We start from the raw sequence: 26188 nt of genomic DNA on the forward strand, positions 1-26188 counted from the left end.
TGGATAGCCTTGCAAGATCGTTGTCAGCTTACCGATACTACTAGCCACGCCATTATCTGTAACTACCTATTCAAAGTCTGATAAACTAGATTTTGAATCGATCATGAGTGGAAACATACTAGGTGTGATATTTCATGGCCTTTTGCCATCGTGAGCAACTAGCCTGTCGCATAGGTTCCGTACGGTCGGCCAATACACGTCACTCACTGTGCTGAACCACTCCTTATAAACCCAAGCAACAGGCTTTGCATCATGTTGATTTCTATCGTAAAGTACGTTGGCTGAGACATATTCCCTGCTAATGGGTAACCAAAAGATAAGTCATGTTAAGCGAGGACATGCACGTACAGTCATTGTAGTTAAGAGACTAGCTTCAGAAGGTATAGGATGTATTAAGAGAATGTAATTATCGCTTTGTGCTTTCAATGAATGTAACCATCGTTCTATGCTCTTAAGGAATGTAATTACCATTCTACGCTTTTAAGGAATGTTATTACCACTCAAGTCTATCCGCATTCATCATGAATTATTACCAACAGAGAACCAACTCCTTCTCGCATCTTGACATTATATCCATCATTCGTTGTGAATACCATCACCCACATCCTAGACAAACACCCTCGTAACATTGACCGCAACACAGCTCGGGTTGTCGGGCTTGTCTGAACCCAAGTTCCAAGCAAGGTTCTTGTAGTTGTAGCTGCCGTAGAAAGTCTCGCATGCGTACCAGCGGTAAAATTGCTCGTATTTGCCCGTGCCGTTGCTGCCGCGAACGTAGGCTTGGATAGCTAAATCGTCTTGGGAATCGAACGTCACCAGTGTGGGGTTGTCGCTGCCTGGGCTGATGATGGGGACGGCTAGGGAAGAGATGGGATCATATTGAAACGCCGCCGAAGATGAAACATTGAAGGCGCTAGTCGGGAGTATCCACGTCAGGATTCCAGGAACCCCAAATGATTCATCTGGTGCAGAAGAGTAGATGGAGGTGTTGAAGTAGAACTCTGCACCAGGGATAGGGGTAGGGCTACTGCCAAAGTTTCCGTTACTAAGGCAGAGTGACTCCAGGGCTGCACCGACGTGGCAGGCACTCAGTGTGTCGTTAACTTTTCCATCTTCGGACTGTACAACAAGGTGAAAGGGCTTGGAAGTGATATTGTAGAACGGTTCCGAGGCTTGTGAACAGTCTTGTGCGCTGGCAATAGCAGCCACCGCAAGAGACAAGAGGATTGAGGGGGCCTTCATGCTGTTATTAATAGAGTAAGGTCGTAGTTTGTATCGGTTAATGTCGGAATTGATTGTGTGAGTTTTGCTCGAGTAGACTGGGGATGTTAGGTGATGTTGGTGATATTGGTGAGGCTACAATTTTCCGGGCAGGATGACGAACTTTATATTGACGGTCGTCCTTTGTGAGTTCTAAATGAGGACGGCCTCAACGTCACTTTCCAGATTAGGTTCCACGGTGCATAACGGCCACATGTGTGGCGGAAATAGCAGTCAGCAAACAAGCCTTTAACGTTCGGTTAGCCGGTGATGCCGGTGGTGCCACACCCACATTACCCCTCCAGGCTGTTGTATCTGGGCACCGATTGTTCCAATACAACTAGAGCACATTGCAGCCGGATCAGGATAATCATAAATGATGCCGCCACGTTAGCGAGCGAGGCCCCCCAGCCGCGGTAGGCTCTGCATAGTGTGAGGGTGCAGTCTCGTTCGTGTCTGCAGCATGGGATCTGCTGCCACTACAAAATCAATAGTTCACAACCAGCCCTGCATGGAGAAAATAAGCAATTACGCCGAGAGACTGTTGGTCGACTTGCGACGGTTGCAATATGGGTGGTGGTGGAGGTGCTGTGTTTGGTGATGATTAAGCCGGTACGAGATGAATGTAACGATTGCGTGCAGTGTGCTGATGATTCAATACTCTCATGCAATACGTTCCTGATGATTGCAACGTTTGTATACGAAGAGATACAAGGCTTTCGGGTGTACAAGGGAGCACAAGGGAGCACAAGGACATCTCGCAACCATCCCAGATGGTGAATGACGCAACAAGACTGGTATAGGCTGGCCCGAACGCAATCAACAGACCGATGCGCTAACCCAGACTTCGGCTCGTCACGCTCGGTGCGCGTCTCGTGACCTGCCCGCACTAACAACACCACCTAGCATGGTGGACGCAAGGTTTGACGATCTCCAGCTTTTCCGTTTGGGTGATCCACCTATGCTCTGAAACGTCCTGCTGGTCCGATACTGACTTTACAAAGACCGTGCGCTTCTCTAGCAAGAATAAATAAAAGTATCATAATATTGCTCTAGAAAGTAAAAGAGCGTTCAAAGTACTAAGATGCATATGCAAGGTACAGGATGATGCAGTAGTTCAACCGACAAATGTCAGCGTGAGAGCGTCACCAAGGCACATATCAACTCTATCTCTTCGTCAAACAATCACATCCGCCTTCATTCACTCTTACAGCAAGACACGACACTTCGTACAATCAAACTTGAACTCGAGTCGTCCATCACACTACGTACTGGTGTCTGACTGCGCCATCTTACTGTATTTCCACCACAGGACATTTTCCTGTTGAGAAAACCTAGACTGTGTCAGATACCAGTATATCCACGTAAGTCCGCGGAAAGTGCCATCAGTTCTGACACCGCTCACAGCAGGGTGCTCAAAAGGGCGTGCTGAGTCTGTGCGAGGCCCCCGTAGCTATAAGATGTCGCAGTTGTCCGTATTAGCATCATTCCAGCACCGCCTAAGAGTAGCACCTACATGCAGTTGTAGGCATTATTTGCGAATCCAACGTCTTCTCACAAGTACTTCGCTGACTACCTGCAACTTATACAAAAAAGCACAAGTATAGTTAGCGTCATGCCGTATACCTTGGTGTGTTAGTGCCGTTATGTCAACTACATAGTGTGTACTGCCTTATTGTCTACCCCTTTACTCTAAGCACAAGCCAGGAACCAGTATAAGGAAGAAGATCTGAAGCAACGACCAATACCTAATATTCCGTCTTATAATAACTATCTCCCAAGCTCCCTTGAATGGACCTGTCCCTTTTAGCTACAAGCGAAGGGAATCTGGTGTGGCTCTGCCACGTGAGCTATGCGTGGTAATTTTTTTGGAGTAACCGAACATATGCATGTGTATTGCAAGTATGTAAGCTACCCACAACCAACAAGCTAAACAGTCTAAACAGTCAGGCAGTGGTCTTGGCCGGGGTTAATGATGCATTTAGCGCGGTGGGACAGCGTACCCACGTGTCCCGTATCCGGGCGGGGTCGTGGTGAAACCATGTCCAAGAATGTTGAGCCGCTCTGACATACACTCGGTTCACTCTCCAGCCTTGTTGAAATCGAAAGGAACGTGTCCGAGGAGCATGAAAGGATCTGCTGCTTTGCCGAGTACATGAAATGATGACCAGCCAGCTCTGTCGGGAAGGAAACAAGCACGATGCAAGGTCGCTTGTTGTACCAATGACCCGGTGGCTTATGCAGGGATAGCCAGTCCCCACAGCACGTGCCGGCCTGCCAAGGCGCCAGCAAGATCGTCGTCATATGTTGCTAGTCGTCACCTCTCGTCGAAGATTCTGGTTTCTCGTCTTGCTACAAAAAATCACGCCCACACCATTTCTTACAATCAATCTAGCGCCGCTGCAAATACTCATAATCTACTGCTTCACGCTGCAGCTGCTAAGCCCCTCAAGAATTGGTGATGACACGCACACGGACCATTTAAGCTTTGCAAACCCTTTCATTGGCTACTGTTTCATCAAGTGCACCTCACCGCCAGATTTAAGCAGCCGACGCACATCTCTTATAAATTCCCCAAAGTCTACATTCCACCTGCTCCGGCATTGCTGTGTTCATTCAAAATCCACCAGCCATGACTGACACACCCCAGACGACTGCGGGCGCCAACCCGCACGAGGCAAAGGTGCTCGAGCGACATTTGGACCCCAGCTACGACTTTTCGGAATTCGACCCAGCAACACCAGCACAGGAGGAGGGCCAAGGAAGCTCTTCCAACTCTACCGACCGTCAGATGCCAGAATCCTCGTTGCGCCTACAAGGTGGCGATATCCACCGTGATCTGTACAAGATTGCGGCGCAGAACAGACGCGAAAAGTTGCATAAACGAGCAGCAACCTTTTCAGAGCCTATTTACTTTGGCGATCAACGCCGCCCCTCTAACTCTACCGTTGATCACGATGAGCTTCCAGTCCGGGATCAGCTCTTGCCAGGTGGACTAAGACGACAGTATCTGCAACGGCAAAGCAAGCGTGTCAGCTACATTTCGGAACCTGTTACGCGAAACTTCATTTCCTTCCTCGCTCTCTATGGCCAATTCGCTGGTGAAGATCTTGAAGAGTCAGACGACGATTCTGCGCTAACGGACGAGGAGGAGGCCCAAGGTGAACGTAGACCGTTGTTGGGACGTCGCCAGAGCTCGAGGAAGCTGAGAGCCCAAGGTGATGCCAACCAAACAAAGACCTTTTTCACCCTCCTCAAGGCCTTCATCGGTACCGGAATCATGTTTCTGCCCAAGGCTTTTAAGAACGGTGGAATGCTGTTTTCAAGCATTACCATGATCATGGTATCTGCCATCACAGCTCTATGTTTTGAACTGCTGCTGGCAACGAGGAAGCGTTATGGGGGTGGTGGTTATGGTGACCTGGGTAGCATTGTTGTTGGCCCAAGGTTTCGCGCCCTTATTCTGGTCTCCATCACCCTCTCCCAAATCGGCTTTGTCTGCGCTGGTCTCATCTTTACCGCAGACAATCTAGCGTCCTTTCTCGACGCCGTCACTCGTGACAAAGCACCCTTATCTACGAACCAACTTATCCTCATCCAGGTTGCCGTTTTGATCCCTATGTCATTCATTCGGAACATATCCAAACTGGGTCCTGCGGCACTGCTTGCCGACGTTTTCATTCTTATCGGCCTGACCTATATTTACTGGTACGACATCTCATGGATCTCCAAGATGGGCGGCTTCCATCCTTCTATTGAGCTTTTCAACCCACGCGACTTTACCTTGACCATTGGCTCGGCAATCTTTACCTTTGAGGGCATCGGTCTTATTCTTCCCATCCAATCGAGCATGAAAGAGCCCGAGCACTTCAGCAAGCTACTATACATTGTCATGATTATTATCACAGTCATCTTTACCTCGGTAGGCGTGCTTTGCTACGGTACTTTTGGTGAACACGTCTCTGTCGAGGTCATCACCAACTTCCCGCAGAGTAGCAAACTTGTCAACGCTGTCCAGTTTCTCTACTCCATGGCCGTTCTTGTTGGCACTCCTGTCCAACTCTTCCCTGCCATGCGTAACATTGAGCTCAAGATTTTCGGTCGCGCATCCGGCAAGCAGAGCACCATGACCAAGTGGAAGAAGAACGCTTTCAGAACCGTGCTTGTCATTGTTTGCGGTCTCATTTCTATTCTAGGAGCTAGCGATCTCGACAAGTTTGTTGCTCTTATTGGCAGCTTCGCCTGCGTGCCATTGGTGTACATTTATCCCGCCTACCTACACTACAAGGGTGTGGCAAACCGCCCTTGGGAGAAGTTTGGCGACATTACCATGATGATTGTTGGGCTTGTTGCCATGGTGTACACTACCAGTATTACGATTGCGAGATGGTCTGAGACTTGAGGGTAGAAGACGAAGGTGAAGAAAAAGGCGTAGAGAGAAGACGAAGCTGAAGAGGAATCAAAACACACGATCGATTTTAGACGATATATCACTGTTGCATAGTACGTTTATCACACAATTGGCGTTCTTTTTCTTGGTTTTGGCTCGGAAAATGGAGAGGAATTGTTGCATGCGGTTTGCGATTTTGAGCGTGCATTTACATTTCGTTTTGTCATAAAGTACATACAGTAATGTCATGAAGAGAGAAAAAAAACAAAGGAAAGAATGACAGCTTGTAGTTCAGGATCTTATTCGAAGTGCGAACACAAGACCACGTAAACGTACAGTTATGAGGATATGAATGGAAAAAAATGAATACTACGCACATCCATCCTCCCCAACCAACATCTCCATGTGCGTAGTCCTCCACACCCCATCCTCCTCCTCAACACACATAATGCCAAACCCATGCTTCTCCCAAAAAGCAATGGCACCAGGCAAAAAAGGATGTGTATGCAAATACAATCTCCCTACCCCATCTTGCACCGCGCGCCGCTTCAGCGCACACACTAGCGCAGACGCGAGTCCACAGCGCCGGAACGGCGGCAGCACAAAGAGCCGCACTACCTCTACGGTGCGGCGGGCATCGGAGTAAGGCGGGAAGTGTGTGAAGCGGTGGTGATACGGGACAAAGCCGATTGTAGCTATGATTTCTTTTTCATCTTGATCTTTTGATTCCGATTGCGTGTGTGCCGATTCGTTGGTTGCGAAGAGAAAACAGCCTGATTGGATCCAGCGGGCGACTTCATCGTCGCGCTGAGCGCAGAGCTGCGGGAACATTTCGCGGCGCGCTTCTTTGATGAAGCGCACGACTTGGGGTGTGGTTGTGTGCGTCACGGGTTGGATCTGCCAGCATGGTGTTGGCGTTGGTACTGGTCGTGTGGCTGGAGATTGGGACATGGTGGTCGCTAGTATGGTCGGATCTGTATGTAAGCCAAGGTATAGTAACAAGGCTGGCCAACAAGGTGAAAGCGTTTTGATCGACTAGCACGAATACGGCAATGCCAAGTCCTGGGAGAAGTTCCTGACCACTAGAAGGAAAGAAGAGGCTTGGTGATTTTGGAAGTTTTCTTCATATTTTCTTTGTCTTTCTACTGCTTCTTTTTTTCCCCTATCGTTCTACTTTATACATGATCTCATCAAATAGACAGCATTGCATAGTGCATATCAATCATGTACACTGTCAGGCTGCAAGCGCTTCCCTTAACCATGGATAAATTTGATATCATCTCCAGCACCTAGAATCCCATATCCCCACTAGTCCGTGATTTTGGAGCCGTCTCAGAACTCTATGAGCATGGCCTCAGCTGCACCTCCATTGGGATCAGGTCCTTCATGGTGTTGTTCACCACCGAAATTCTCATTCGGCGTGATCCAATCCTTAACATTCGGATCGATCCCATGGTGTGAAGAAGGCATTTTGCAATATGAAACTCTGCGTTTCTTGCACTCTTTGTAGTGACACATGTGACCTCTCATGCAGAATGCATCGCGACAGCTTCCGGCATTGCGGCATGGAAGTGCTCTCATTCGATATCGGAGACAATGACGTTCGTTGGCGCTAATCTGGCCATGATCGTATCGACATAGTCTAAGACTACATCCGTGGCCCACGTGGAACATAGCGCATAGCCTTCTCGTAGTAATGCAAGCATTATACTCGTTCCACTGGGCCTTGGTGGGTGCATCCATGTGCTTATCGATGCGATCGCCAGACGCGTTGATGAGTATGATTTCAGATGCACTGTTCCTAGGAAGAGAGACTGTTGGGGCGGGCGGCATATGTATCCAGCTGACCGTGGCTTTAGAGGCTCCTCGTTGGGAGCTTCCAGTGACGGAAGACATCGGGCTGGCATAGTTCTCAGACTGCTCGCTCTGTCGATATATCAGCAGTTTCCCGTATATGGTGTGGGGTGCATGAATTGCAGTCAAGTTACTCACTTCGAAGCCGTTGCGTGTTTCTTTCAAATCATTCGAGTCGGCCTCGTTCCCCCCGAAGGACTCAAAGATTTGCGGCAGTGTTACACTCCGTAGACCCAGATTAGTGAGACTAGTATCTTCACTGCCTCTCTGGACAAGCGTGATCTTCTTGGCAAACGAAATATGCTTCTTAAGTGTGCGCATATACTGTGCGCTGCCACTCGCGCAAAACAAAATCTGGTTGCAAGCAGGGTCCTTGATGTGCATCTCGAACAATCCTGCACTGTGGTCAGCTGTGGTTGATAGAGAAAAGCGGTATCATTTACCACAAATCTTGCGCTCGACAGCCTCATCGTCAGCTACATCAACGCAGTCGACAGAAACATGACCACGAGAGAAGCCGGCAGCAAACGCCCCAAGGCTACGTGGGAAGGCCGGTTTTCCGAAGCATCGATTTCGGGTAGCGTATTGATTTGCGGCTTCGACCGACAGCTTCTTAAGGTTGGCGTACACACAAATCTTCATGCGACACGCCTTTCTGCTAGATTGTTGCGTTATAAGGTACTCGGTGACCGCTTGTTTGAGCACTGCAGCGGCCTTCTCACCGCCGCTCTCGGTGCCGTGCAGATAGTTATCCTTGAACTACAAGCTGAGTTAGTAATCGGAAATTCGACAGCGCTATTGGATATACTTACGTTGTGACTATGTGCGTCCACCAGCACGAGATTATATGAGTCTACCACGGGCTCATACGCGTCCGGTATCACCAGGACGTCACTGACGGAACTACTCTTCAATGTATTATACTTGGCCAGCAGTCGGTGGTACTCGAGTTCGATCATGTCTGCACGGCTCGCCGTAGGAGTAGCCTGGGTGAGGTATCAGTAGCGCCAATGGATTATAGAGAGGATTTTAGTCACCGTAAGGTCCCTCAGAAGCTGTGCGGCATTCTCGTCGCCAAGAAAATCGGGAATATCTCCAGACATTGCGTTCGTTGTTTAGGGGTGCGGTATAGGAGAGATCAAGGTGGAGGGGGATTGGAGGACTAGCTTGTTTGGCCAATATATATGGCAGGAGCAGCTAAAGGCAGCAGTGTTTACATGACTGGACACGGGTGAATGCAAACGGAGTGCAACTGCCTGATGAAATGAAAACAACACTTGGTACATAGTGAACCTTCCTTTCATTATGCTTATTCATAACCAGGCAAGCTGATTCGTTTCACTGGCAGGACGAGATGCGACTTTCTTATGTTGAGTTCAGTAGCTGGTCACTATTGTGGGGGCTGCAGAGAGCAGTATGAGTGATGTTCTTTGGATTGATGGGCAATGTTGATGGAGTATGAAATTGGCACCAGCAAAGGGTCCGTACCAAGTCCCTTTGCTATCTTTGGAAGATGAGGGAGAACTTGGCACCTGTTTTGATTCTCAAAAAGAAGGATAGTTATCATAGTAATCTGATTGTACAAAGTCAAAGACGAGGACGTAGTCTGGCCCAAGCTTATCGATTACTGCGAATGCGACGGAATGTTCTTTTTTCAGTTCAGGGTACAAAACGGCTGTCAAACCCCTTCGACAAGCATGGTCCTGGAAGTTTGCATTGGCTTTCAATATTGTCGAGACCAGTGTGATTCCTGATGCAGCAAGTGTACATACTACGGCCTGGTACTGTTTATCGATACCACAACATTGACATTGCACAATCCGCAGAGCTGAGAGTATTACCCCAGTGAACAGGATCGCAGTAGGCTGATCGATAGGCCGAGGCCCAGAAGCCGTGACAAAGATAGCCTGGTGGTCAGTGTTCAATGGCTGCAGCTGCAGGCGATTCCCGACGTGTGACAGTGTCGGAGGGACAGCCAAATACAAAAGTCATCGCGTCTCCGCCTTCCACAAGAGGAACCAGAATACGCGATCGAAGCCATTTTCTCAAAGCCCATAAAGACAACGGTTGTTATGCAGAATCCAAGTCGGCCATGTCACCCCGCGACACCATGGCCTGAAAAGGGAGAAAGCGGGCTTGGCAGCGCTCGGGCCAGCGCGATGTGCGGCCCACGCCGATTGTTTGGACTCGTCCCGCGTCACAACATTGAAGGCTCAACACACCCACGTCCAGACGACCTTCCCCCCCTCAGGATAGCTTTTTTAGCCTTTGGCTCAGCTACAATTGATTAGGACCACTTTGTATAGACATGTCTAGCTAGCCTAGCCCGCCCATTACCTTCACCCGGAACGCGACTGCCACCATCGCGACGCGCTTCATTCAACCTTAACACTTACCCAAAGACATATTCGACATGACTACACGCACCAAAGCACCCACGATCGGGTCCGCCGGATGGATCCTAGAGGAGCGCAACCAGGCAAACACGCTCGTCGCGCAGGAACTCGAGGATTTCGGCTTCTCTGTGCGCAATGAGCTTGAATGGCTTAACGAGCACATGTTCGACATACTCGCCAGCGACAGGCAGTACGTCGTGTCCCCCGTGCAAGCGTGCGTCCCATGCTGACCTACTGCTAGACCTAACCTTGATGTCTTCAAGACGCCTGGCAAACTGCGCGGCAAGACGCCTCGTACAGCGCGCAAGAAGGTGGCCGATCGACAGGCATGTTTCTTCCCTGTGCCTTTTGGTCTTGTATACTGACAGCAGACAGCCGCTTGCCAGCATCCAGTCCGCAAACCTACAGCAAATCCTGAGCCCGGCAGAACAGAGCCTGAGAAATGTAAAGGCTAGATTCCAGATTGCCGAGGACGCGGCCAAAACGGTTCGACACTCGCCCGCGGCCCGCACGCCAATCGCACGACAGCTCTTCTCCAAGCCGGAAAGCGCTGGCAAAGAAAACGTAGACAGCATCCACCATGCTCCGCTCTTTGAAAAGCAACAAGCACATGCTATCGCAGCACTGCGGAGCCCTATTCAGTCCACCCAAGATACAGTCGAGTCTTCGCAAGCCAGCGACGTCTTTTCACCCATGCAGTCACAGGAGACCCAGCCCACACAGCCCACTAATTCCTTCAGGCACTCGATAGAAGCAAAACATACAAGACGCGACACAGGCGATTCCTTCGTCTCGGCGAATGAAGGCTTCTCCAGCAAGGATGCATCCAAGGAGGACTCGCATGCAAATGATGTTAGTGTCATGGATGTTGACGGCGAGCACTCACGCTCCGATGCCCAGGATACCATGCTGCATCACGACATTTCCGATGCAGAGGACGCCGACATGGAAGAGATGCACGAATCTCCCGACCCACCACGCGCTGTTTCCGAGCAGTACAGCATCTCTGCCGAAACCCATGACGCGTTCGACACGGCCAACAACCGCGCACTCATGCCAGAACCCAAGTATCTTGCGCCAGAGCAATCCACAACACCCGCCGGTCTTCCACCTGCCCTTCTGGAAGCTAACGTTCACGATGACACTGTCCTTCACCACGATATTGACGATCAAATGGACGTTGACGAAGAGGATGATGTGCGCTCCCCTTCGGACAACTCCAGCCCAGTAAAGCCGCTTGTTAGGAAGAGCAGCCTTACGTTTTCATCTCTTCCTGCGCGTGAGCCATTGCTCCCCAAGAAGAGTATGGGCAATCGCGTGTCGCGTACAAGCCATATTGATCAAAACAAAGCCCGCAACAGCCACATGGCAAGGTTTACTGGAGGCAAGAGTCTGGGAGGATCGCAAATTGCTTACCCTGCTGAGATGCATCACGATGACGAGGACGAGGACATGGACGCTGACGCGGAGCGCCCAGAAGTTCCCAAAGAAGAATCTGAGTCTACCAAGGCTCACAACAAGACTTCCACTCAGCGTCTGTTCGAGCGCATCAACATGCTCAAGCAACAGAATGAAGCCCCTACGCGGATTAGCCAGAACATTGCTTCACAGCCTTCACAGCCACAGGGATTTTCGACGCAACCAAACGAGGAGGTTGCATCCACACAACTTTCCCAACTATCATACCCAAGCCTCCCACCACCAGAACCCACACAGGAAGAAGATGATGACGATGACTGGATATCACCAGTCCGGACAACAGCACCTGCGCCTAAATCAGTCAGACCTGTCTTTGGCAAAAACCACACTGCTGAGGCCCGCCCGTCTCCCCTCAGGCCTGTACCTGCAAGCCTTATTTCGGCCTCAAATCCAGATCTCACTGCGGATGCTGAGTCAACCACCCCTATTGGCTCTCCCACTAACAGGCGATACATGGATGCACCTCTGAGCGCCTCAAAGTCGAAGCTATACTCAGCGTTCCGGGCAGCAAAGGATAAGCTAATTGGATCAACTGCTACAAGCGCCCAAGCGAAGATGGATACCCTCAAGGAGAGCCCGGCAAGACCCAAGTTGCCCTCGCATGATTCATCAGACGATGCATTCAGTAGTCCCAGGCGTGCCGAGAGGCCGATTTCCATTTTCGATCACATGCGCTCGCCCTCCAAGGACTCTGACAACTCTAGCAAAAGCGGTAGCAGTCCCTCCAAGGGTGATGGCCGACGCACTCGCAGCTCCACTGAGCGGGAGAAGCAGAAGGAGAAGGAGACAAGAGAGAAGGAGGTTCGAGAGGCCAAACAGCAGCAACGTACAGAGGACAAGCTCAAGCAGATGCGTGAGAAGGAGCAGAGCAAGGCTGCCGCACATGCTCAGAAAGCCCGGGCTATGGGTGCAAAGACGCCAACCGCCATGTCGTCTCAATCAAGTCTCAGGCTGCCAACAGCCACGGCTAACATCAAGACTCCATCACAGGCGACTCAATCTGCCCAACCAGCCACACAACAACCGATACTTCGTCCTGGCATTCCCCGATCCAACACGGCGACTTCGAGAGAAGATGTCGACTCGGCGGAAGATATGCCACCGCCACCGCCACCAAAGAGCTTGCTACCGACTACCAAGCCGGCCAAGGCGCCTCTCCGAGAGCCCAGGAAACTGGCCAAACCGGCAACCAAGGAGACTATTCCCAAGGCAAAGGCGCCACAGAAGATTATGGTCAATCTCAAGAGCAGTCACTATGGCCAAGCGCCTCCACCGGCTCCACGCCCAGCTACGGCAGCTGCCAGGCCTATATCTGTAGCACCTCAAGCTGCTGGTAAGTCCACAGCTACGGGAAGGCAAACACCAGCCGGAACAACACGACCGGCTTCAGCTCTATCTACCAAGTCTGGACCTTCGTCCAAAACAGTACAGCCACTCGCTAAAGCACCAGCTCCTCGAGCAGCCCGACCTCAACCGCAGACTGTTGAGAAGCCCAAGGCTCCAGCATCACAACCTCCACGGCCTGACCTTGGCGCTGCACGACCTGTATCACGGATGCAGACGGTGCAAGATGCCAATCGTATCAACATACCCCCAGTCAACCCAGCTAAGCCGCCCCCTAAGCGACAGTTTCCTGGTGAGGGGGATGAAACTCTGCACCGACCAGCCAAACGTCCTTCACAACAAGCAAAGAACCTGAATCCGATTACACCAGCTCACGCGCAGTTTGCCAAGGGCAAGATTCCTTTTGCAGAACCTGCGCACCAATCACAGTCTCAGCCACCGCAAATACAATATCCTAACGGGGAAGACATCAAGCTTCCTGAGATCATGACGGACTCTGAAGACGAAGACTCTGATAACGAATTCGAGCCACCAAGCTGGGTCAACACGCCTAACCTCCGGGAAATGCTCAGCAATCAGCAGCTCATGGACCCCGAGCACATCTTTGGACCGATTGCGCCGCTGGAGATGGAGAAGGTGTTCCCCAACAAAGAGCGACACAAGCGGTTCCGTGAGCGAACGAGCAGTGCGTACTGGGCCAATGACGAGGTGACTGCCGAGGAGAAGCGCAAGGAACGCGAGGCGAGAGAGCGACTTGTACGGGATGGCGGGTGGACGTATAACCCATCGCCGCTTCCCAAGCAATCTGGATCTTCTCGTTAAATGGAGAGATGAGGGGGTTTTTTTTTTACGAAAAGAAGACCAATGGGGTGGATGGGGGTTTATGATGAACAGTGTTCTGTCTCTCTCTCCCACTCTCTCTCTCTCTCTCTCTGCCTTTGATTATTTTTGAAGCGGATTGTTGCGTTCTGTCTGTTTTTATTATATCAGCATGCTCCCCACCCCCCTTTGTGTTTTGAAGCGTTTACGGGGAATTGAAAGCATTGCATGTTTTTGCATATGGCCATGAAACGGGTGGAAAGGGTTCCGTTATGCATGAAAGTATCCTACTCGCGGCGTTTCTTTTTTGGGGGAAGGGTTCTTCTTCTTCTTCTTCTTTCACTTCTTCTTTTCTGATGGAACGAGTGCGGCTTATTACTTGTTTCTATCTACACTTTTTTTACTCTTTCTTGTTCGAGTAGTATATCATGGAATGAACGAACATGCTCCTTTATTTCTGCCGTTTATTCTTTGGTTTCTCGTTCTTCTATCTTTTTTTTGGAAGGGGGGGGAGGCGGCGGCAGTGGATGCGTACATAATGTGGGGGGCGGGCGATGGTGAAAGTGAATAGTGGGGGTTTGTTTGGTGTTTTTGACTTGGTGTTTATTAGTAGAGTATATACGGGATATTATGGCATATGGAACATTGGACATGTATAGGATCATAAAGACATCTAGGAAGTAATGCATGAATTCATCGATGTATAATCTGTAGTTGTGAGTAATGATTAAGTGAGTTTACATCATAGTCAACCCGGATGGGCGTTCTTGTTGGTGTTTTTATCTTCAACAAGTGTGAAATGAAAGTAATTTTTTGCTGTCGTGTCAATGAATTGAAAGATTTTTTTGTGAACATGGAGACAATAGCAATGAGTATCAGTGAAACTATGTATTAGCTATGGAAAGTCATGTGTAACTACGGTCGCTTAGAAAAATCATAGTATTGTAAAACACGCCCGCTGGTAAACAAAGTCATATGTATACTGGTATCCATAAAGCCCATCCAATTCGTAAAACCCTTGCCATAACCAACATCAGCATCCAGTGCGATGTTGTATCCATCATCGTGTTCCTATCATACAAGAGCCGGAATGCAAGCTCAGCTCAGCGAATGTGGTTGAAGTTCAGACACTGGTGGTGTCTGACCGCGTGTTCCAAGAGGCGTCTGAACACATTCTGCAGGCATTCTAGACCTGGCTCATGGCGGGGCCACGGCGGGCGCTACGGAGGTTGGCACCGCCGCCACGACCGTTCATAAGGTTGAAGGCGAGGGTAGCGACAAAAGCAGCCCATCCGAACCAGAGGAAGGCGGTGGTGGCCTGGGTTTGACGGCAGTTTTGCTCAGTGTTTGGTGAGCTGTTGAGGACGCTGTTGGAGTGCGTGTATACCTGAGCAGTGTCAGATTGAGCTCTCGAGCGAAATGGGCACAAAGAATACTTACAGAGTTGGAACAACTGTGGGCACCGATGTACGAGGGAAGTGCGACGGCGGCGCAGAAGCCAAAGATGACACTGAGGGCATCGAGTGCAATATCGACGACCGGGATACTGAACCTTTCGATGAAGGACGTAGGCAGGAAGTAGAGGAGAGTGAGCAGCCACCAGACGCCGACGAAGAGGGAATAGTTGATGATTGAGTGGGTTCCAGCCGTGGCACGCGCAATGTTGTTACCCATCAACGCAGTGACGATAACGGCGCAGATCAACTAGGTGGTGTTAATAAGGGGTTTTTTTTTTCATAGCGATAATGTGTGTACATACCTGCCAGGCGCGGAGGCCCATGGACAATGCCCTTGACACCATTTTTGGTGGTATATGTGTGTATGTATGTAAGTATTGGTAAAAAGGGCAGATGTGGGCGAGGTGCAGGATGCTGCTGGGATGCGGCGAGTAGGGTGAGCAAGGATTGGGTTCAGAGAAGATGTTTTTCTTGCAGTGGACGGTGGTGGGCTGAGGAAATATGTATCGCAGTCAGCGGCCCTGCAGCGTCATCGCAGACCCCTACGTCACTCCAGGGTCCTTCCGACGCAGCCTTTTCCGGGAACATCGGTACTTACACAGTAGGCGCTCACTAACCCCGTCGATCACAAAACGATGCTGCTGCAGGGTTGCAAAAAGGCGTCTGGGTGTGGATACTGTTGGATCGAGTGTGAAGTGGATTCTCAGAATGCCAGAGGGCGGGCTTGCGGCCTACATGTATCTTTTATCAGGCGTTGGGCGGGTGTTGTCAGCGTTGCTGCGCAACAGAAGTGGTGAGGATGCAGGTATAGCCAGGGATGCTCGCCATGCGCCATCAGCCACTGGACGACTGCACCGCCGCCCGACCTGTTCCTCCGAGCGAGAGCTACTGCACTCTTCGACGTAAACTTCTTCATCTATGACATGTGCTTTTGTCCAGACCCTCGACCGCCCCAATACCAAACCCCTCCTGTTGTCATAGTTCATGTCCAGTATTCCCCGCATCGACATGATCGTCATCGTTACGCACAGGTGTGGGTGCGCTGTCTCTGCACCTTGCTCATCAACGGGTTTGAAATGTCCACTGACGACTTGACCTGTATATTTGATAAAAACAAAACAAAACAAAAAAAGACGCAAGCCTAGTCGATTACACTTTCGCTGACTGCCGGTATTTCCGCTGCGGACATGTCAGACCCGCGTGCATTGTTTCGTGGCCCCGGCCTATTAGCCCGGTCAGGCCTATCACAGAGCCTGGCGCTTGTTGTCATAACCTTCATCATTCGCATTGTGTAAACACACTCAATGATCCTCTCTTCCTACAGCACATCCTCAAGCACCACATACAATTCAAAACTCGACAATTCAAAACCCGTCTCATTTACCAAACTATGTACAACCCGTATCTGTATTGCAAAGACAAGAATCTTGGTCTAGGCGACTTTTAAAGGCTGCTCGTCCAGACACCCGTCGCCGCTCCAGAGCGCGAGGGTGACGTAGACTGTTCATCTTCGACGTGTCTGGACAGAATGCGACAAAGCACTCCTGTCCACACTCCCTTGTGCCACTAAACAGGCTTCAAACGAGTGCAATCCTGTCGGAGCATATTTCTAATGCCACTGGAAGTGTATCATAACCTACTTGTTTGTCCGTAACTTCTCCATAGCTCTGAGCTAGCATAGGCCTTTGTCCAGTCCCCAAAGACAACGGAAATAGTGTCGCATTGTTGCATCAACCAAGATACAACATCTTGTTGCCTTACCTTCTATTGTCCGGCTCGGGCCTGGTATTGCTTCATACTCGATCCTGTCCAAGTCCAGTTGTTGTAGAATCAAAAGGCAATGCCATCATCCACTCGCCTTTCTCTTTGTGACCCGTTGGGGAACGTTGTTAATCGACTTTGTCTACATTATGTGAATCTCTTTGTTGTCCACGTTTTGCTCTTCGACATGACAGTGTGCTATCCCCAAATTTCTGCATCGTCCATCTTCGGTTTCGAGGCAAATTGAAGGCACGGTCCGACATCGCCCTGGTGTATGGAGGCAACCTTGATATCAGTCTATCATTTATACATACCGAAAGCTTAGCGACGCGTAGGCAAACTCGTGCAAATTCTCTCGTACAGTCGTTGCTCCCGTCATTGAGCTTGCATACCAGTGAATCGGGGAACAACATCATCCCGTCCACACTGGTGAGCTGCTATCTGCGTATATAGGAGAAGCTCTAATGGTTGACTCGATCGCGGAGGCGGCCACGAGGGTTGAGATTGTTGGTGATTTTAGCCAGAGGCGGATCTAACAAGCGCTGTCATGCAGTTAGTTGATACAAGCTTTGTCTCATCGTGCAATTTCGGATGGTGGTAGGGCAATGGACAAAGGAGTTGATGCAGTTCGAGTTAGAATAGCCGTGCGCAGACGACCAAAGGGCTTCGAGTAGCGGGGCAAAGTCGGTGCAGGAACAGTAGAGAATCCAGTAGTTCCAATGCAGGCCCAAGAGGAACGTGTGACTTGCCAAGACATTCAAAGGGCATCGATCTTGCCTGTCAAACTCGTAGTAACTGTTTACCCACATGCATCTCAATGCTCCCAGCAGTACCCGCTTGGTGGCTTCGATGATCTCCCGCTTTACCTGCCTAGCAACCGACCAAAGCGCTTGCAGCAACGAACGGAGAACCCCCCATCACCCACACTTCCAACACCTACCCCTTCCAACTCTACATTGTCAGAAAAAGGTAGAGGTCATTACATGTACCTACCCCGCCTTACATCCTCGAGTTTGTGGCAATCACCAAGAGGTTTTGACACCCTTACGGCGATCTAGTCCAGGTGATGATACCTCGAGCCCCGACTGCAAACTCGCCCCGCCTCCAAGACTACACCCACAACAGAACCACCAAGATTTTTTCTAAAGGTCGAGGTCCTTCTTGCTCTTAGATGAAGTTGCTGATGCTTGCTCTTTCTCTTATCTCCTGAGCTAAACTTCGCTGACCTCGACCGATTGCAATCTCCACGGGCAGCTAACAGACTTCTCAGAGCCACTCATACAGCATACAGCTACACGATTGAGCAACCTACACGTAGACGGACGCACCTTCAACAACAAGGATAAGCTCAAGCACCCCTCGGACGTCCTCTCCTGGCACTGCTTACTGTATGGGCGGGGCACCAATCAGCAATCACCGCCTTACAGATAGCCGTCAGTACGCGGAAAGCACACAAATCCGTTTGGTACTGCCAAGGATACCGTCGTAGAAGATACCACCTTGAACGCAAGAGACTACTTTGCTTAGGGATAGCGACACCGGAGATCCGGAAATCCTCGACAAAGGATACAAGAGGTGACATGTGATACACGCCTGCAGCCCTCTCTGCAACAATGCCATTGTTGAAAGTGCAAAAGGCCACCGTCTTTGTCGTAGTGGATCGACGGTTGTCGGGCCACTATGGCTCGTCGACAGCCCCGAACATGGCTCGATGCGGTCGCAGACAAGGTTTGTGTCAAGTCTCAGCCCGCGACAGACTAACGGTCAACGTGTCCAAAAAGAAAACAGCAGTACAGAATGGTTCAAGACTTGACAGGGACGGCAATTAGAAGCATTCTTTGCATCAGTCACATGCACTCCACGCGTGGCAAAGGTACTGAACGCCCAGCGAACGCGTCTCGGGTCGACACATCGAGGCCCATAGCCTTGGAAGCCGAAAAGGTTGGACTGATCCGGATCGGCTATAGGCCAGCAATAGGTATACATCGCCGTCTGACTGTGATCGGGAGGGATGTTACAAATCGGGCCGGAAACCTGCCTGGCGTATAGAAGAGGGCGCCCAAATATCAGAACCAAACCACTCGCTCCCGAGGAGTTTGCAGGCTCCTCACGAGACATTCATTACGCGCAGTTACGTACTTGACGGCATCAGTCACAAGCTTTGGAACAAACTTCTGCGTCACCACCGACGATGATCGAGGCATGTCTTCTGACTCGGCCCAAGAGAGGGGCTCTGGTGGGATCACAGCCATTTGAAGAGCGGGTGCATCGTTGACCAGGGTAGCTCATGGAGCTTGACTGTTCTTGAAAACGCCAATGCCATGCAGCAAAATGCGGGGTTGGCAGCAGCCAATATGCAACGCCGACAAAAGGGAACCTGTCCGACAGGCGTCGTACTATTCTTGCGTGTGCCCAGCAACAGCCAGCACCGCGGGCATTGGAGCACCCTGTCAGTTTTGCAGATGCTCGCCCAGCCGGCCAACTGTCGAGCAGCGTTGGCAGCATCGTTCGCGACTAGTTCCAGGAACGCTCGCCGTGCAGCCGTCGACTGTGATACGTACATCAAACACGAGGGCGAATAGGAGGGCGTCAAGGAGCTGCACAGAAGCGCCCACAGGATCATCGCATCGAGCGGGGCATGCCGCGGATGCGTCAAGCAGCTAAAGAGCTTGGTTGTCCAGATTGTCGTCGAAGGCGTAGGGGCGCGTGATTCAGTTGGACTCTAGGGCTGAAAGCGACGGTAGTGCTACCCAAGGTCTCGCCATCGGCGATAGTGTTGTAGATGAGGCATGGCGCTTGCAGCGAAGCAGAATGGCGTGCGACAGGCATGGAGCCTCTGCGTTGAGAAATGGGATCAGGATGGATGTGTTCCGACGGGCCCGACCGAGTCCAGACGGATCAAATGAGGGGCTCGTCGACGTGACCCCTGGAGGCGCATAGTGGATCAGCAGCTCTAGGGTGACGATGGAGGAGGCTCGCTGGCTTGACGCGAGGCGATGCAGGCGTCTTGTCGAAGGGTTGATGCTGAACAAGAGGGGTTGACAGGACAGATGATTTGATCCATCGGGCCCTGTCCGGTGGGCGTCGCTACCCCCAACAGCACAGCAATTTGCACCCGTTCGCCTGAAGCACGCACGGCTAGCCCTAGTTGGCCTGGCCGTCTCCGCATTTTCCTGCGCAACGACCCTACAGAAGCCCCTGACCCTTGGCCGGGCGTGTGAGCTGCAGAAGCCTCAAAGGCGTTGCATGTCTGCGTGTCTCTACGCTTCCGCTGATTTCCCCGTAATGACGGTCTTGCCTCCACCTGTTGTCCATCGTGTCCAACTGGCAGCTGTTCTCGCATCCTCTTACTGACCTCGCAGCAAGCTTGTCGCGCCTTTGCTGACCGTGTGTGGCCCCCCCCCTGATCTGACAAGGCGCGCGCGCGCGGAACGGCAGGGTGTGTCTTCTCCCCAACGTTTCGAACAATCGCCAAGACGAGACGCTGTTGCCATCACTTCTGGCCTCTTGTCCAAAGCCGTCCGCCTTCTTCCATAACATAACCGCTTTCTCAGTCGTCCGGGACACGGGGCGACATGTGCCTGCTCTAGTAGTCTCGCATCCCTCCTACTCTACAGACTGCGGTCCTAGAAATTGCGGGATAGCCTGGGTTTAGCAGCGTGGCGCTTCCCCACCTAAGGACCCGAAGCCCTCTCGCCGATCCTAGGCACGTATGATCTCATGCAACAACTGATGCCATAGCGTATCGTGTTCGTGTTCGACATCTTCAACAAGAAAGACTAGGGATAGACTGGTTCAAGAATTTGGCGCTTGGTTTGCGTACGTTTTAAGGTATGTTGTTACGACTCGCACCCTGGGCCCCGACGGGCTGCCGCAAGACTGTCTTGTTGGAAAGCTGACGTCTGGTTATAGTTAACTTCCAGATCGGTTTGTTTTATTAGAGTTATTGTGGGATAGAGCTTGCCCGGTATGTTTTCATTGTGCTGTAGCAGCGGCCGCAACACCCACTGTCCTGAGCATGCTGAGGCCATGTCTAATGGCCTGGCCTGGCCAGGCCAGGCCAGACCCAGCAGCTGCTCTGCATGCGCGCCGCCATCTTATGTGCGTATAGAATCTCACGTTGCTGATGTTTCCAAACAGGATATACCGCTCTTTCTTCTGATAGATCTGCTTTGGGCATCGAGCTCGGCACCGCGTAATTTTCCTAGACAATCCTGTTAACTAGGTAAGCAAACTCCATCTCGTTTTACTTTCCTCAGTCTTCCTCAATCGTTTCGTCAGCCATTTCTTCTTTCTGGTCTCGGTGTGCGTTCTTTTTTGTTGTTGTTGTGCGGTTGCGGTGTGGGGAGGTGGGGGGAGCAAGGCCTTGCGGTGTTGGCGGAGATGAGACAGCGGATGAGAAGTCAACAAGAGCTCTATCAGCCGCTGTGCACATGTTCGCATGCACCACAGGTCCTTTTCTATCTCCAAAGAGATCTTGGGATGCTCGCCTGGAAGATGAGAAGGTGTTTGCATCAGTGTCTTGATGACGCTCGAGGTGTCGTGGCCAAGTTTCCTTTGAGGATCGTCACCACGGACAGCAGCACATTCTTGTTGTTAGGAGGCGAATCAATCAGAGCAACGCAACCATTTACTCATCTTTTTCTTGTCTCCTATCACTACTTGAGCTTTTGAGCACCCTGAGCACTACTAAGACGATCATTGATAACAGTAATCTCTAAAGCCATTATTGCAAGAGGCTCCTGCAGCGAGCATCTCCATCGGTCTTTCCCTACAAACGTCTCTAGGCGACGGTCGAGCCACCTGAGCACAATAGAATAGCGCTGGCCCACGGACCCCTGCCTTTTCCTCCTTCTTACTCACCTTCTATCCAATCTCCTACTCCACCTCTCTTACTATTGACCTTACCTCTACTCCCTTCAACCCATCCTCTACCCATCCTCTTCTTGCTTCTGCGGTGTATCACACTTGCACCATCATCCCCTTCCTCCACGCTTCGGCGTCACTCAGCTCTTGTAGAGCAGCGGCGAGGCAGCATTAAGCTACCCCGCTAGACTCCATTGCAACAGACATAGTTGTTGCCTACCACGCCAGGTAAGTCGGCATCACATCTATACTATCGCCCTGTCTCACTAGATGCTTCTGCTGCAGCCGCTAGCTGCCATGGTCATCGCCCCTTTCTGACGGCGGGTCACACTAACGTACACTCATAGACTATCACGAAGCTTTGACAGCTTCTGCTTCAAGAGTTTGCACCTTTGCTAGTGTCAAGAACCCTGCTAGCTGCTATACACGTGGCGTGGTCGTCCAACTTGTCCAACGTATACACCTAGAACTTACATTTTTGACATCCACGATCCAGGTATGTGCCGCATGCCATGTCTACCCACTCCCTGCTTTATCTATATCACCTCTGTTGCTCTAGCATTGCTGCTTTACCCTTTGAATACTTGTGCTGACAACCAAGGCACTTGCCTTGACAGACAACTACGGTCTTCTAGACACACCCGCTACCCTAGACGGCACATTCTCTTACACATTCTGCCACAAGGTACAGCACTTATACAGTTTACTCAGTGCATTTTCCTTGAAAGAGATTGTGCAACTAGACAGCCACCTAGTCTCTATCCATTCACCTCTTAGATCTCAAGGTACGTCCGTGTCGGTTGTATAAGCTTTCGACAGTAACTAATCTATTCAAGACAAAGACGAATCAACATGAGTTCCAACACATACAAAGGTGGCTTGGCCGTTGGTGGCTCCGCCCTCGACAAGTCCAAGTTGCAGCTGCGCCGTCCAACGCCAGACAGTGATGTCTTGGCATCCAGTGATGATGATCGTGAGCACGTGGCTCCTGTCGTTCGTCAGGCTCCTGGCGCGTACCCTGCAGTACGACGCCCCTCTTCTGGCTGGCTCCATGACATCCAGCCGAACCGCAAATACTCGTTGCCATCAGTGTCATTTGCAGGATCGCTACCGACGACACCATCGCTCGAGTTGCCGCAGCAGACGCGCCCTAGCACTTCGGCATTCCCTTGGAATACGCCTAGCTTCACCTCGAGTTCAAACAGTCGCCTGAAGGAGGTCGCCCCCTCGCCTACGTCTGCGTACCCGCCTGGCGAGAAGCCTCTTGCCTCTCCCACCACCACGTACGAGGCCGACGACGGCATTGGTTTTCTCCTCAACCAGCAGGCTCCAAACCCATTCCGCAAGGCTGTCCGATCGCAATCCTATAGCATAGGCCAAGGCGATATCGAGCACCACCCTGTAAGCCGCTTCTCACGCCAACCCCCTAGTTCCAGCCTCCGTCACCGGCCTTCTAAGCCAAGCCTCCTTGGTGAGTCTGCGGTCGGTCTTTCGCAGCTGCGCGAAGACGACGTTGACGATATCGAGTCATCCAACGGTTCAGAGCACGGTGTGCGTTTGCCTGCTGGATACTGGGAGCGCGAGCAGAAGCAAGCTTTGCTGAAGCAAGCCGCCATGGAGAATGCACGCGCTCGTAACCGAGCCACCTCCACTGGTTCTCCAGTTCTTCAACTGCAGCAGCAGCGCCGTAAGACTACTGCTGGCTTACGCAACAGCGGGTACAACAACGCAGCCGAGTATGCTATCGAGGAGCTCGAAGACGTCGACCCGGCACTGAACGTCCCTGCTCCCGGACTCACTCGTCGCTTCAGCGAGCATGTCTCAGTCCTCAAGCGAGACCACGAGGTTGAAATTGTTGATAGTCCGCAGAAGCCGCAGTGGGCGACCGGCAACATCTCTCCCGGTGAGGCTGACCCCCTTGGTCGTCGCCACTCGTTTGCGCACTATGGAAGCTACAACTCAACGATGCCACTTTCGACTTTGAGCAACACTCAGGAGGAAGAGGAGGAGTACATGTCCCCCCGACAGACTTCTCCCAACGAAGACAACGAACCGTTTGATGCCGCAGCCTATTTCACTGGCTACGGCCCTGCGTCTCGTGCCATCAATTCCTCGGCTATCTCTGCAGCTCATCCAGATCCAATTGTGCCCAACACCGCAATGTCTGCCGGCAATCCGTACGCTGTTCCCAACATCCTTGGACGTTCCAACCGTCGCCTGTACGTCGTCACGTTCAAGTGTTCTCGTGCCGACATCTACTACGTATATGACAACACTGGTCTTGAGGTTCGCCGTGGTGATCTGGTCATCGTCGAGGGCGACCGTGGCTGCGATCTTGGCCAAGTCACTCATGCTGACGTGACTATGGAGGAAGCTAAGAAGTTGAAGGCAGAGGCGAACGACGAGCACTTCCGCTGGCTTGTCATGTTCTCTCAGTATTCTCTAGCTGGCACCCAGAACGATTCGGGAATGCTTGGTGCCCTCGCGCGTGCTAATGGATTTCCGAACCCCATGAGCCGCACTGGACTGGCAGGTCAGGGAGAGCCAGAGGTCATTAAGCCAAAGCTTATCAAGCGTTTGGCTCAACAGCATGAGATCATGGGTTTGCGTGAGAAGGAAGGTGGCGAGGCCAAGGCCAAGCGCCTCGGAGCACAGAAGGCTGCTGACCACAAGTTGCCTATGGAGATCTTGGATGCTGAGTACCAAGCGTAAGTGCTAATGTGCTCATGTTGGCTTCACCTACTAACACACCTCAGTGATTACCACAAGCTCACCTACTTCTACTACGCTGAGTCGTACGTCAACTTCAACGAGCTCGTCACAGACTTGTTCAAGCAGTACAAGGTCCGCATCTGGATGTCAGCGGTTAACCCAGCATCTGTCGTCAACCCGGCAGGCATGTCTCAGATCCCGCCACCCTCTGCCATTGGCCCTGGAGCGATTCTCACTTCCAACACGAATGCCCCGCTTTCTGTTGGTCCTGGATTCGGGTCCAACACCAATCGTCCTGCCCAGCAGTATGGTAAGTCTATCCCTTCTTCCGTCGACCTGTCAACTTGCTAATTGTGAGTAGGTCAAGCTCGTAATCATGGCTCATACGGTAACTACGATGAGGGCTTCCACGCTTTCTCGCACCAGATCCCTGCCTATCCCGCACAGGCTCAGTACAACATGCAACCATGGACTCATGGCCAGCAGATGGCACCTCATGGTCAGCAGATGGCGCCCCACATGTACCGAAATTACTATCCCAACGTGAGTGCGAGTGGCAGCCAGATGACCTACGGAGCCGCTGGCTACTATCCGCCGACAACTTACCCTTCGTCTTACGGTGGAAACTACGTCCCAACCACAACTACGGCTGGATATGCTACCTCGCGCAACTATACATCAAATACTGGCCAGTCGTTCGTTCCCCATGTGCCTACAACCTATGGTGGCAGTGTTCCCTATACCTCGGGAAGCAGCCAGTCCAATACTGGTGGTTACTATGGCACATCTGGACCACAAGTCAACGGCACATCTGGCGCTTATGCGGGTGGCGGTGCGCACACGACAACCACTGCAGCTCACCAGAACAACAACTACGACCCTGGTTTGATGAATGCCATGCAGCACATGTCTCTCGGCAACTAGGTCCGCTCGCAGATGTGGCAACCCCAGGGCCTCTCCAAGGTCCAAGCTAATCTATCAACTCTGATCTTGTAGCTGTCTCTACGATATGCTACATTTCTTCTCCTGATTGATCGTATGTGCGACAAGATCAATTTCGACCACAGTTTGAGGGATTCTTCCAGACTGTGCTTTCTTTCAGTACCATGCTTTACGGATCATTTAGGCGCACACGGCTGCTTCATGATGGATATTACATCAGTTCATACTGTTCACTGCCTCAGAAATGATGGCAACGGCCGTACCAGTTATCGGGAAACATAGCAATCATATTTGCGACTTTCCTCTTCTCTTCTTCTGCGTACCATTCAACTTTCCTTCCAAAAATTTCCCTTAATGTCCCTTCATTCCCCCACTGACAGCCCTTTACAAGTTACATCCTTTATGGAAAACTGGCTAGTCAGATATTACTCCATGCATGTCTTTGTCAACAAATGCCACTAGGGCGAAAATAAAAAAGCTTTCTGCACCAATTGCATGCTCCCAATTCATTCTGTGACCGATTATGCTCTAATACCCAGGGTTGTCAAAATGTATGTCTCTCAACGGACAAACCGTAAGTAGAAGCCTACAAAGGGTGCCGCCAGCAAGGGAATGTGACATGCAGATATTCACCCAGTTCCGGCATTTTGTGTGTCGAATAACATCACGTACGCTCTTGCATATGACTAGTAAATTGTGTTGAGTTGCACCTTCCCTTCAGTCTATTGTCTCACCTACTCTCCCCACCTCACTGCGACAGCTGTACACTCATTCACGACCTCAAATATGGCGCACCAACAACGTACTCAGCCATTTGCTAAGAACGCTGAGGAGGGTTGGCAGTCCACAGACCTTGGGAAAGATGGGGGATTTAAAGACTGGAAGCCAGTTGGTGTTTGAGCTATCTT

General features: G+C 51.2%; 10 protein-coding genes across 10 annotated transcripts; 3 read left to right on the forward strand and 7 right to left on the reverse strand.

Moving 5' to 3' along the window:
* Window positions 1–383: 383 nt before the first annotated feature.
* COCSADRAFT_32889 (uncharacterized protein) lies at window positions 384–1427 on the reverse strand. The gene has a single exon (XM_007697207.1). It carries the CDS (start codon window positions 1240–1242, stop codon window positions 607–609), a length of 636 nt encoding a protein of 211 aa, XP_007695397.1. The 5' UTR covers window positions 1243–1427; the 3' UTR covers window positions 384–606.
* Window positions 1428–3014: 1587 nt separating this feature from the next.
* Window positions 3015–3393, reverse strand: COCSADRAFT_266776 (uncharacterized protein). Its single transcript, XM_007697487.1, has 2 exons — window positions 3264–3393; window positions 3015–3198 (listed from the first exon to the last, which is right to left on the reverse strand). The coding sequence occupies exons 1-2, from the start codon at window positions 3301–3303 to the stop codon at window positions 3071–3073; spliced, it is 168 nt and encodes a 55-aa protein (XP_007695677.1). The 5' UTR covers window positions 3304–3393; the 3' UTR covers window positions 3015–3070.
* A 222-nt stretch (window positions 3394–3615) lies between these two features.
* COCSADRAFT_32890 (uncharacterized protein) lies at window positions 3616–6038 on the forward strand. The gene has a single exon (XM_007697208.1). It carries the CDS (start codon window positions 3893–3895, stop codon window positions 5660–5662), a length of 1770 nt encoding a protein of 589 aa, XP_007695398.1. The 5' UTR covers window positions 3616–3892; the 3' UTR covers window positions 5663–6038.
* COCSADRAFT_167196 (uncharacterized protein) lies at window positions 6020–6601 on the reverse strand (the record flags this gene model as incomplete). Its single annotated transcript, XM_007697488.1, has 1 exon — window positions 6020–6601. One exon carries the CDS (start codon window positions 6599–6601, stop codon window positions 6020–6022), a length of 582 nt encoding a protein of 193 aa, XP_007695678.1.
* A 447-nt stretch (window positions 6602–7048) lies between these two features.
* COCSADRAFT_60823 (uncharacterized protein) lies at window positions 7049–8448 on the reverse strand (the record flags this gene model as incomplete). Its single annotated transcript, XM_007697456.1, has 4 exons — window positions 7049–7512; window positions 7639–7899; window positions 7948–8263; window positions 8317–8448. Coding segments are annotated over 4 exons (1173 nt in total), but the record flags the coding sequence as incomplete, so codon positions are not given.
* A 1469-nt stretch (window positions 8449–9917) lies between these two features.
* COCSADRAFT_156400 (uncharacterized protein) lies at window positions 9918–13545 on the forward strand (the record flags this gene model as incomplete). The annotated part of the gene is made up of 3 exons (XM_007697489.1): window positions 9918–10090; window positions 10142–10211; window positions 10276–13545. 3 exons carry the CDS (start codon window positions 9918–9920, stop codon window positions 13543–13545), a joined length of 3513 nt encoding a protein of 1170 aa, XP_007695679.1.
* Window positions 13546–14397: 852 nt separating this feature from the next.
* On the reverse strand, window positions 14398–15655 carry COCSADRAFT_133022 (uncharacterized protein). Its single transcript, XM_007697490.1, has 3 exons — window positions 15302–15655; window positions 14983–15246; window positions 14398–14929 (listed from the first exon to the last, which is right to left on the reverse strand). The coding sequence occupies exons 1-3, from the start codon at window positions 15341–15343 to the stop codon at window positions 14729–14731; spliced, it is 507 nt and encodes a 168-aa protein (XP_007695680.1). The 5' UTR covers window positions 15344–15655; the 3' UTR covers window positions 14398–14728.
* A 3141-nt stretch (window positions 15656–18796) lies between these two features.
* On the reverse strand, window positions 18797–19548 carry COCSADRAFT_266872 (uncharacterized protein). Its single transcript, XM_007697491.1, has one exon. It carries the CDS (start codon window positions 19381–19383, stop codon window positions 19003–19005), a length of 381 nt encoding a protein of 126 aa, XP_007695681.1. The 5' UTR covers window positions 19384–19548; the 3' UTR covers window positions 18797–19002.
* A 1387-nt stretch (window positions 19549–20935) lies between these two features.
* On the reverse strand, window positions 20936–21397 carry COCSADRAFT_32897 (uncharacterized protein). Its single transcript, XM_007697209.1, has one exon. It carries the CDS (start codon window positions 21193–21195, stop codon window positions 21016–21018), a length of 180 nt encoding a protein of 59 aa, XP_007695399.1. The 5' UTR covers window positions 21196–21397; the 3' UTR covers window positions 20936–21015.
* Window positions 21398–22478: 1081 nt separating this feature from the next.
* Window positions 22479–25262, forward strand: COCSADRAFT_79901 (uncharacterized protein; the record flags this gene model as incomplete). Its single annotated transcript, XM_007697492.1, has 3 exons — window positions 22479–24334; window positions 24383–24648; window positions 24697–25262. 3 exons carry the CDS (start codon window positions 22479–22481, stop codon window positions 25260–25262), a joined length of 2688 nt encoding a protein of 895 aa, XP_007695682.1.
* Between the last annotated feature and the right edge of the window lie 926 nt (window positions 25263–26188).

The sequence above is a fragment of the Bipolaris sorokiniana genome, assembly GCF_000338995.1.
Source record: "Bipolaris sorokiniana ND90Pr unplaced genomic scaffold COCSAscaffold_2, whole genome shotgun sequence".
In the NCBI taxonomy this organism is placed as follows: Eukaryota; Fungi; Ascomycota; class Dothideomycetes; order Pleosporales; family Pleosporaceae; genus Bipolaris; species Bipolaris sorokiniana.